At 34.0% G+C, this 12370-nt stretch overlaps 1 protein-coding gene across 4 annotated transcripts in view; it reads right to left on the bottom strand.

Moving 5' to 3' along the window:
• Window positions 1-12370, bottom strand: part of SPATA17 (spermatogenesis associated 17) — a 100688-nt gene that overhangs the window by 74573 nt on the left and 13745 nt on the right. For all 4 annotated transcript variants that reach the window (XM_026108486.2, XM_026108503.2, XM_026108494.2 and 1 more), the window contains exons 4-5: window positions 12122-12172; window positions 6529-6632 (exon numbers count right to left, since the gene is read on the bottom strand). In XM_026108486.2, the coding sequence (XP_025964271.1) occupies window positions 6529-6632; window positions 12122-12172 (155 nt within the window). The remainder of the gene's footprint in view (window positions 1-6528; window positions 6633-12121; window positions 12173-12370) is intronic.

Below are 12370 nucleotides of genomic sequence, written 5' to 3'. Positions count from 1 at the left end.
TAAAAAATATAACATATTTTCTCTAGATATCTTTGAGGACAAGGAAAAAAAAGATGGGTTGAAGATAAATTAGTTAATTAAATGTGAAGTGAAAGACAACATTACAAAAATGAGCTTTTTATTGTTCCAAGAACTCCAAGGAGCTGTCTGAAAGGCTTTAGCACTAATTGAAAATAGACTACGGAATCAATTGCTTCTGCAATCAATGACGAGGAACATTTTAATTGAATTATAAGACAATATATACATTCTTCAAAATACTTTGACACTTGAGAAAATGGCCAGCACCTGGACTTATCTTTATCAGAAAGAAACAGACAGATGGAAGTTGAGCAAGTTCTCCTCATATTAGTATGACACTAGAGTATTTATTTCAAATCCACTTTATGGAAAATAGAAATACCTCAAAAAGTATATGAAGCAAGGTGTTTGTCATGTTAAAAGTAAATAGCCCTCAATAACACTCTAATAATCAAGAAAAGACTAGATATTCTCACTTATTTCAGTACTACAAGATCAGGCCTATTTGGAAAAAAAGAAAAACATTAGACTACTAGGTCACCAGCATGTATAATGTACATTATTTCACTGTTCATTAAGATTCTACAAATTAGGCTGCACAAAAGATTTGTGAATACAGAATTTCATTGTATTGCCAAGGAAGTGATTTATATCATCTGCCTTTGCATTAACCATTTCCCTGACCTGCTCTGAAGACCAAAAAGCTTTAATGAAGATTTTGATACTAAATCTGTTGATAAAATAGCTGGTCAAATTTGGATGATAGTCACACACTTGAGGGCCACTCTCAAGGCCTGTTCACCATTAAAGCCAACAACAATGGAAAGGAGAACTTGGTGTCAATCCTGAAATTTTGTGAAATTCACCATTAATGATCATAACAGTGTTTCCACACATCATGATGCTTGCTAAGTCTAGACTAAGGTCTTCAGGCCTGCTACATTTGTTTCACTGTTTATTCAATAGCAACGAAAATTAAACTACCTGCCTTGCTTACACAAGAACTTTGCCTCCGCTTTGCTAGTTTTCTGAGACTATAATCATAGAGTTCAGTGCCTAGGGAAAAATTTAAATGGTGCCATTCTCCAGTAAATGGAACACCGCAAAGCAATATACTTTACATCCAAAAATCTTATCTCTAGTTGCACACCTGACATACAGCAAGGTTGTTTTACTGTGGTTTAAAGGCCAGTGTGTAGATAACCTTAGTCAAAGAACTGTAAGTTAATCACACAGTTGGGTAACTAACATCATCTGTAAATTCTTTTGATATAATGACACCAGCATGCTAATTTATGTGAAATGATGTCCATTTGCTTATCATGGATTGGAAATTGCTTCACATAAAACAAAATTCTAATGCATCATAGGGAGTTATAGCCTATGCTAATTGCTTTTGGCATATTTCCCCTTGTAACCATTTTGCGAACTCTTAGAGATGTTAAATGTAGCTTTAAGAATGTTTCAAAACAAGGTATTTTTCCTTAGAATGAAATACACTAACTTCAGCAAGAAGTAATGCAATTAAATTTAATGCATGCATTTATATATGCTACCACCCAACTTACCAAATTCAGATAGAATATGGTATGCATTGGTTTTTATTTAAAAACTAGTGGATGCTTTAGATGAAGACTTATTACTAAAATCTACATCACAAGATTATGGAAAATAAATATTTATGTAGATGCTTCCTACTTGGTTGGTTTAAAACTTCCTGAATCTTCTAGGAAAATCAGAATTCAGGGCTAAGGAACTCATTCCAGAGTTACACTGAAGTTAAACTGACAAATGACAAGAAAAATCTAAGTATATCCTTATGTACCTAGAATTCAGGGTTCAAATTCATTCTTTTGCCATCTGTGAAGAGATTCTTTGAGATACTTCCCACCTTATCTACAGGGACTCTACTAGGTACACCAGCAAGCATCAAACCTAGTATTTCTGCAGCAGTGGAAATTAATGGGCATGCTAGAGGAAGACCCACCCCCTCTTCAGCTAGTCTGAGAGTTAAAATAGATATATCTTCAATTCATATGAAAACAGTACCTTAAGTTAGAATAAGCAGTCTGTTAAGGTGTGCAAATGCTCACATAATATGACTATTATTATTTAATTATATTTTAGGTCAATTTCTGTTAAATCAATTTCTGTTAAACTTAATTACGTCCCTCTATGGCTTTAAACTGGGGCAGCTTCTATTAAGTTTACTTTCTCCTGGGGTTTTCACAGTAAAGACAAATGATAAAGGTCTGGCTACTAAACAAGGGCAGCTATTAAATAAGGACGGCTTGTATTAAAGCTAAATGGTAAAGATGTGGCTACTCGTTGAGGAAGCCCCTTAGTAAAGGAAGTGTTTTATATTAAAAAAAAAAAAGAGAGGGAGGAGAAAGAAAAGAAAACAAAATTATTCACAAACTCTTATAAGATATCATGTGATAAACTAACAAAATTGTCAAACTTTCACAGTAATATGCCTCTGAAGTTACTCTTAGACAGAAACAAATGCACGTTAATTTGACACAGGCTCCCCCTTAATGACAGTGGAGAAATTTAACCACAATCCTTGGTTTTGGGGACCTAGAGGTGAAAACTGGTACCTTAGAAGGATTTGCAATGTGATTTCGAATAGCTGCTCATAAATAAAAATTCTATCAGCATTTTTCCAAAAGATAAGATTGAGAAACATATTGTGTTACAGTTTAGGACGACATCACAATACCAAAAGGAAGACAGTTTAAACTAAGTTTTGAACAGATGGACTTAGTGTGTGTGTGTCACTTTGTTTTGTTTTTATACCACTCCAGAGTTCTTAAAATCAGTGTCTGTTTCACTGTGGTTTTAGTATTATGTGGAAAAACTTGTTCTTTACTAGCAGTGACACAGTAATAATGCAGAATTTTTTTATGAATGCAGCTATAAGATGAATGAGAAAATAATTGGATCACTTTGTGTATCATGATTCTGTTGTTTTGTTTAGTTCTAGAGATGTAAAACACTCAAATCTGGCTTAATTTGACTGCAGATGTATACTAGTGATTCTCTTCACCAACAATTAAATTTCCGTAGCACTGATGCTGAAATAAACCCAGACATTCTACAAATGCACTTTGCAATTTCAGATGATTCCTGCTGGTATTTTTTACAATGAACAACTGCAATAATTTTATATACAAAAAATATTTATGAACAAGGAGGTTATACTCTCCCAGACTTGATATGATGGGGGATGGAAATATACAGAGAATCTCTCCTCTACCTTGTTCTGTATTCCTTGTAGGCAAAAGATAAACTGGGCCACACTAGGGCCAAACGAGTGGGCAGCAATCCTTGGCCCAACAACAGGAAAAATCTGTTAGGCTGAGGGCCTACACATGATCTTAACAAAACACCTGCTGCATTCCACTGAAAGAATGTTAAAGACAATAAATATATTACTTTTTAAATGCATTGCATTGAAGAAATTACTGCAGTGATACTTCATTGATAAGTGTCACCTTCTTAAAACTAAAAGAACATTTAACCAAACTGGCTGGAAAATTTATTTTTAACTTGTAACAAATCCTTCATAAACAATCTAATTTAATTATTTCAGTTATGAACTTGCGTAGGTTTTTTTCCTTGTAACATGAAATATATAGTGCATTCTTTTACAAAACAAAGTAACGATTTAAACCAACATTTATAACACAATAAAAACTCAGAAAATGACTTTCAGTTTGGACTTCTGTCAACTGAAGTACATTAATTTTCCTTCACTGACATTTAATAATGTTTTATTAACGCATTAATACCAATCTGTAATTCTCTGGCTAATTTTTAATTTCATGATATCATTTTTATGTTCATTAATCTAGGGCAATTTTTGCATGAGACTAGTAGTTACAAGGGTACATGTCCACCAGATGCACATTCAGCCTTTAAATTAATCAAACCAATTTATCTTTTCAAAACATCTAGTCTTTGTATGAAAATATATTGTTGCATATGCATTAAAAGAAAACCCATATTATTAGCTCTGGGACAGATAAACTATAAGTAAATGCAAGACTTGTTTGGTGGCTTCCATAGAAATACTATTATACTTTCCTAATGTAAAAAAACAAAACCATGTATTTCAAAAATGCAGTTTTGAACTTTGAAATGCTTGACATAATTTAAAAAGCTTAAATAAGTTCATGTTGTTAACCTCTATTTGAATAAAGCTGCCATAAAACATGTACTTTACCAATAAATGAGTAATATCAATAAAATATGCCTTAAAATAAAGTGTTAAAAAATGCACATGTAAAATAGAGATGGAAAATATCTGTGAATTCCCAAAGACAGCACTTCGATTAGCAGAATATCAATCTATCAGTAGCCAAGTAAGAGCTCATACGGACTAACTTTGGCACATTTTTGATGTATCTGAACTCATACTGTTCATCTTACCTGTTAGAAAAAAAATACAAAAGCATTTCTATGTCAATATACTGAATGTTGAGATCTTGATCAAAATACCTATCCAATACATAAGTTTTATGGGTTTTAATGACCAAGAGCAAACACTAGGGAATTTGCTGAATATGTCAAAGTACTGAAACACAGAAATATTTTTGTACTTTTCCAAAGTGAGGTGTACTGAAGAGAGATCTATTGTGAGGAAATAAAATACAAAGCACATATGGCTCTGTGTTTGGTATAGCAGGAATATCACTTGCTAATTTGTTCTGTTCACAAACATCAAAAGGTCAGTCTGTCAGTTCTGAGCCTTGTTTTAGGTTTAAGGCAGAGAGTGGAAAGTAGCGATAGAACTATTTGAACAGATAAGCAGTTTGTGTCTCTGCAGTTCATCTAATTATATTCATTTTAGATCAAAAGAGCTATGGTTTTATACCCTTTCCAAGATTTAGCCTAGTCTTCCTAGGATTCTATCTTCCCAAAAACAGAAGAAACTTGAAGGAATTCAGAACAGGAAGATACAATTGAAGAGAGAACTGACTTTTTTAAGTTTAGGTTTGAGGAGTTATGATCTAATTTTCTGCATAAAAATATATTTAAATTAACAGTAATCAAAGATCAGAGTTAGGCAGTTATGAGGATGTTTTATTATAAGTAACAATGTAATATAGGAGTTACAATGCTATGACAAAGAGGATGTAGCATCAACTATAATTGTGGAAAAATAACAGAAAATAATAAGTAGTGTTCAAAAAAGTTGTACAATTAGTGCTTTTCATATAGAAATTGCATATGCTTTCTCCTATAACACAGGAGGCTGAATTGCCTTTGCCATGTGATCTAGATCAGACTTCTAGAAACAGCAGTAGACTGTAATTCCTTATATTTCAACACTGCAGAAAGCAAAGATTTGTCTCAGGCTTTTTGAACAGCAGAAATGGAATGGATTTTGTCCAACACATTTTCACTAACAAGGAGAAAATAATGCTTATGGTCAGCTGGGGATCATTTTATCTATTTCTGCTGTTACATGAATAGTCATGGATCAGGACATGAAGTGTGCTAGGTACTGTACAGACAACAAGAGAAAGAATTGCCTCCATTCTAGAGAGCTTTCAACTTAAATACAGGGTGCAGTTAGGAGAAGTAGAGTAGGAACATGTAGCAACAACGGTTCTAGCTAGTAATCTAGTAATGGTAGTGAGCTAGTAATGGTTCTAGCTAGTAATCCCCAACAGGGGAATCTCTTATGTAACTGTGAGAAGAATTTATCTTGCCATCTCTACACCATTGTCTTTCAAACATTCTGAGGTCTGCTTATACGCTATCTGTATGCAGCCTTTAGGCCTAATGACATTTTGATGAGCTAAAAGTATCCAGACTTTTAGGTGAATGCGTGCTGGATCCATCTGAACCTTTGCTTTACAGACTTATTTTCCACAGAGCAAGCCCATTTGCTTTATAGGGTAGCCTCAGGTCTGACCCCCCAGGTGTGACATCGTCAATAAGCCAGCATGAGAAGCAGGGTTCCCAGCACACTAGTTCACTTTTTTTCACCCAATGATTGTAAGAATTTGAGCAAAGAACAATTAAAATCAATTAACATTCACAGTATGACTCATGCATGTAACTTTGATCCAAGTCTGTACTTTGATTCACTGTCAATAATGAATTTTCAAAACAAATTAGGAAAAAAAAAGTTCCCTTTAGCCTGTGTATGTACTGCCAAAAAATCTATTTCAACAAACCATATTCAAGGCATAATGGTCTATGAATTCTGAAGGTAGGTTAAGAGCTAAATTGTGTTTTATTAAACTGGTATAAACCCAGAGTACTTCCAATTAATTCAAAAAATTACTTTGAATTCATAACAGTGTACATGAGAATGTGGCACAACATGCATAGTCTTGGGGTAATAGAGAACGATGACTGCTATATACAGTATGTATGAGAAAATGGAGGGGGTCCTACACTCAAAGAAATAGTTTAATTAGTATCATAAACTTTTTTACAAATAAAAGAAGAGCAAATTCAAGCTCAACCACATGGAATTTTTATCTTTACCTGACAATCTCATTATTCACAGAAATGGCTTCCAGGTATTTCTTCAGTGCATAATAATTATGGGTATATTTTCGAACATAATAGCCTCGCCATCTTTTCTGAATCTAGAAGAAATACAAAAATTGTTTAGCATATTTCAAATCAAAGGTTTGTAATATGCATATCAAATACCCGTTGCATTTCTCAAAGATTTTGCCAACATAAAAAAATATATGAAGTTTTAAACCATTATTTATTTCAGGGCATAGCCATGAAAAGAAGTGTCTGCTGCTGCTGCTAGTGGCATTGTTTTACATCAGAATGGTAAAAAGCAGACCTAACAGAAGTGGTGCCTGTTTCAGTCAATATGCATTCCCAGCTGAGCCATTCACCTCACCAAGGCCTTCTGCTACACTCTCAGCTTCATGTACTGGATACGATCTAAATCCAATGGAAGCCTTCCCAGTAACTCCATGAATCAGGCTTTCTGAAGAGATTTTTTACAAATTGTGATTCTTCCATTTTGCATGTAAGATACAATTCTATGAGATGAACATTTTGGACATCCTCTACTATGGGAAAAGATGATTTGTGTCTATGTGTTATGCATTAATTATAATCTTCTAACAACATACAATTCTTCCTGCATAACAGATGAAACTTAAGCTGGAAAAGGAAACCTCTTTATCTGTAATTAGTTCTAAGGTTGTATTAAGAATAGAAATTATGTAGCCTCCCTACAGGACAAAGCTGATGCATTTTAAAATATAAGATTCAGTTTAGTCTGATTTTTCTGAAGAATTTAATTTAGCAAAACTGTTGAAACTTCTTGGATTCTTGAGAATTATGATCATGATGTTTCTGAAATGATTACAGGCTATCCATTTTGTGGAAAAGGAAAGTAAGCATTAATTAGGTAAAGAAGTAGAACTACTGCCATTTCACTGGCTAGCCAAATTCATCCCTATGCCATGACATGTACTGATGCAGGTGGAAGACATAGCTTCCTCAGTCAGAGCTGAGGGATGCTCTCACTCCTCATTTTCCTTCCTGTAATAATAGATCAGTGAATGCTAGATCAATATATCTTATAAATAGATTAATGACCTTTTGTTATGTTTTGTTTTCAGTATTTCCTCTGTCTTTAACTTCCCTCACCCTTGAACCTATCTTCTTACATAATATTCTTTACTTCCTTCCTTGCATATTTATCTTTTTTTCTCAATACATGTCTAAAATAATCTCTCAATTTCTATCTTCCAGTCTGTATTACCTTCACTCCTGCTCCAACTTCCATCCCTTTGACCTTTACAGCTTTGAAATCTTACATAACAGCTGAAAGGCAAAACCTGCTACATTAAAAAGGCAAAAATATCGAGGTCCTACTATCCAGGAACAATTCCGAGACGAGAAACTACTCTCCACGTGTAGTGAAGAAAAGAATTTCAGAATTTGCCAGGAGCTCTCCTTTTCTGTGGGCCTCTGGCTATTAGACTTTTTGAGAATTAAAACTCTTCAGTAAATCTAAAGGGAATGATTCTTTTTTTTTCCTTTGCACCAACCCTTCCCTTTCCAGAAGCAGTCTATGGCTGCAGGGGTAAGTGAAGTTTTTTTTTTTTTTTTCCCCCTACATCTCTTCCTCTAAAGCAGCATGTAAAAGAGGAAGAAAGAGTTTCATATTTGGCTGTATTTGGATCAGGAAGAAAACAAGGAAAAAAAGCTGTCCCTTGCCCACAAGCTATTAATCAGCTTTTGCACTCTGTCACTTCATGGCCTGCATCTTCGAGTCTTGAGAGTGCTCTTAAGTAACAGACAAAATGATCTCTACTAATTCCAGTTCCACTGCAGTCCATTTCTGTACCACTAGCTACGTGTTATTGCGATTGTCCATTTGCTGCCATTTCCTGAGCTGAAAACAGTAACAGAAACACTAGAGCCATCTATCTGCAGACTTACTAAGACAGGGTTGCATATGTTCAAAGTTTGTGTTTGGTACCATTTTTCAATGACAAAAGCCAAATCGTAATTTTTTAAAGTAAAAACAAGCATTTGGTCTAAATTGACAGTAGCTGGTGGTACAGCTGTAATCACCTCTTCACATAACAGTAAACAACAGAACAAGTATCACAGGCAAGCTTTTAATAAGTCTTTGAGTGTACAGTGAGTGAGTCTTGTGAGTGAGCAAGTACAGTGAGTGAGTCTTGATGTATCACCAAGAAAATAAATTGATGCACTACAGTTATTAGAAATAGGAGGATGTTCACTTTTGGTGCTAGTATACCCTTACTCATTTCCCCTTTCTACATTACCATCTATTTTCCTCTCTTCACAACTGAAATTGAAAATTAATTTACGAAGTTGCTATTTTATTTTATCCATGTGTTTGTTTTTTATTTAAAAAGGGTTTGTATCTCTAGACATTGCTGTAATAAGAACAAATAATAGTTATGTGAGTAGCTGCATATGGGAGCAAGAAAGGTTAAGCACTAGGTGTGCTACTTTGCACTGTGTGGTAGTAAATTTCATGTTCTTTGCAACTCCATTTTCTTATACACAAGGGTGTTGGGTTAAAAAGGAATAGAGCAAGAGCAAAGAATGAGTATGCCTTCAGAGATCTGGGATTAAGCAAAATCCTTTGCATGTGAATAAGGGTCTTAGCTTTGTTTTTCTCTTTGGCTTCAATATTGCTAGTCAACAAGAGCAACCTGGCTTCCATATAGCTGTGCTCTCATTAATGCAGGATTAAGGTCCCTTTGAAACTCTTTCTGATAGTCTTCACCTTACAGCTATAAATGCAGAACTGGATATTTGTGGGTTAAAGGATCAAAACTCTTAAACTGAAAGACGAAAGAGTAAAGTTGTATAAAGCTGTAATTCAGTGGGCTTAGTGTACCAATGAAGTGTTGCATTCTACCTTTATTTACACCACTGTCAGTCCAGAGTGAACTCACTGATTTTAACTGCTTGAAACATAAGTAGGAAAAAGTGCATTATGCCTCAAAGTATTTTATGCAAGTTTTCTATTTCCCTAATTCTGTGTGTCAGAGATCAGAAGACCAAGGACTAACTTTTCTGGGAATCATTTTACAGAATGATTCCGATGATGTTCATATTTTCAATAAGGAAGTTATAAGTTTTTCCTTTTATAAAGACGTGTGATATGTTATGAATATATTTCTTCTTAATTCCAAGGTGAATGTTCAAAAAATTCTTGAGGGGAAAAGACAAGTGTGTATGTCCTTCAAAGTAATTAGCAAGTTTCAACAGTGATTGGTACAAAACAATTATTGTCATTGATCAGCACTGAACAGATAATTTTAAACAAAGTCATTGTGTGCTCAGCAGATTACAGCTTGTTAACGGGCAAGTTCTAAATGACCTCTTAAGCTAGTCAAATCAATGATGCATATTCCTCATTAAGTAACATCAAAATGTAAGTGGTCTTATAAATAATGTTTATTTTAAGCACTAAAACAAATGGCAAAACCTTGATATATCAAAAGCCATCTGCTCATGGAATTTTTTTTTTCCTAGGATTACTTCTGTTGCAGAAAATTTATAGCAACCTTAAATCTTTTAAGAGAGAGAATCAAACTGCAACCCAGTAGTCAAAACTAAAACTGATTGAAACAAGTTCTCTATTTTAATTTAAAAAGGTGAAACTGATAGTACTGGTTACAACTAAATGCAGTCCAGGGAGGTAGAGATGTAGACTGACTTCTAAGCTATGACAATGTGTTTTTGCCCTCAGTGATACTTCTAATGCTGAAATTGAAAGTGTCTTTCTAATCAGTGACTGGAAATCGAATACATTGTTTAATAATGTTATGAGGCAAAACGAAGTAGCCAGAAAAGCATACATCAGCTATTGTTATATTTTCAGAACACTGAAGTATATTAATTGTGAATCAAACTCACAGTGTGTGAATGCAATGCACTGTTGGCTTAGAAAGCTTAAAGTCCAGCCCTACATCTTCTGCACACAAACCCAACAGGCCTTATTCTCTACTGTCCTGCACCTTGGTTAGTTCTTCAATAACTGGATGATGGCAAAAAAAAAAAAAAAAAAAAAAAAAGCTTGTTTAAATACAGTAGCTTTTTAAATTAGCTCTGCAGATATGGGTGCACAGGATTTAGATAGGGGAGAATCAGATTCTGACATTTGTAACTAAATAAAGATCTGTTCTAGTGTCTTCTACTGATAAATTTCCATTAAAGAAAAAGACATGACTGAAAACAATGGCACTTTGAAGATTTATATCAGCTAATGATTCAACATTAGACTTCTATTACGAATGAATGGCAACATATTCAATATCTTTCAAAAATGAAAGACCAAATACAAACCTTCATTTAACTAGAATACATAATTTGGTCTTGAAATGCCTTTTGAAAGTATACAGCTCATTTTTGATCTGGCTTACACCTTGTGCTTTCCCACAGATTTCAACAGTATGAGTACACAACATGTATCCACTGTGGAATACTTTTAAACCAGCAAACTAAGGAATAATCTAGAACAAAAAAGTCAATTTCTGAGCAATTAGATTGCTGCTGAATGCCTTCACTTAACTTACACTAAAAGTAAGATTCTATTTTGTGCCTTTGGGAGAAGCAGCACCAAATCAAAAACTTGATGTGAAGCTAACGATACATCTCCCAATTCTGAGTAAAATAACTCTGGTGCCAAAAAAGGCACCAGAAAGGTCACTGCAAAATTCAAACCTGTTTGGGGAATCTTCCTGACACGCAGGAGTTTTCCTGGGTTACTCTCCATCCACATCCCCACATTGGGTGGAATTCAAAAGGTAGGCTATGGCTTTTTCTAAAAAGAATCAGATGCCTTGCCTAAAAAGATAGCAAAGCCAAGCCCCTAAATTAAGCAGTTCTTTTCTACAAAATGAAAGAATTAAAGAAGGTAAAAAGATTTATCTCATGTCCTTATCTTGTTTGTTTTATATGTTTAAGTGCAGTTCCAAAGTCCAGGAACATTAACAAAAATGCTAATTTCTAATTAAACATATTTTGCAGTTTTCCCCATGACAAATATATTTCTATGTATTTTTATATTTTTTCTATATATTTGCTAAAGTTCAAAGACTGTCCATACTCTTCCTCATCTAGAAAAATCACTCATAATAACATCAATGAGATCAGTACAGTTCCAACTCTATGTTTAGGGACTGAACTTGTACTTTGCTATTCGAGTAAACCTTTTGAGATTCAATACATGATAATAAGGTACCAACAAAAGAAGCACAGATACATCAACTGACATGAAAGTCCTATAGTTTGTTAGAATTGTAAATATATGCCTACATTTGTACGGGTACTCAGATAAAATATTTGTTTGTTTTATCATTATCTTATATGGTAAGGTACAATGAAAATTTAAATGGGGCAAGACACACACAAATGCCTTAAATTCAGCTATAGTTTTCAAATACATCCCAGATTACTGAGTATAACTTTAATTTTTAACCATGTACTATTTCCCGCTGTTGCCATCAGCATATCAATCAAGTGTATATTATTCTGGTTTGCTCATTTTATTAAAAGCAAATTCAGAGCACAATTGACTTTTCATTTGTTTAACAAGTGAAGAAATATTTACCCTGACAGCCATTTCATTGTAGAAATTCATCTTCATAATAAAATATGCTGTCTGTGAATCAAGAAAAAAAAAAGATGGCATATATTTCAGTTACACAAAGACAGTGCTCCTATTTTTACATATAAAAGATAGGAATCTTTATACATAATACATAATAAGAGTTCCAGGCTTAGAGAGGATAAAATCAAACTTTGTATTGAAGAGATAGGCTTCCTAATACATAATGCAGGCTTAACCAGAAAAATCTAT

The sequence above is a fragment of the Dromaius novaehollandiae genome, chromosome 3, assembly GCF_036370855.1.
Source record: "Dromaius novaehollandiae isolate bDroNov1 chromosome 3, bDroNov1.hap1, whole genome shotgun sequence".
Taxonomy (NCBI): domain Eukaryota; kingdom Metazoa; phylum Chordata; class Aves; order Casuariiformes; family Dromaiidae; genus Dromaius; species Dromaius novaehollandiae.
Note: the sequence above shows the minus strand (reverse complement) of the source record. Positions and strands in the feature narration are given on the sequence as shown.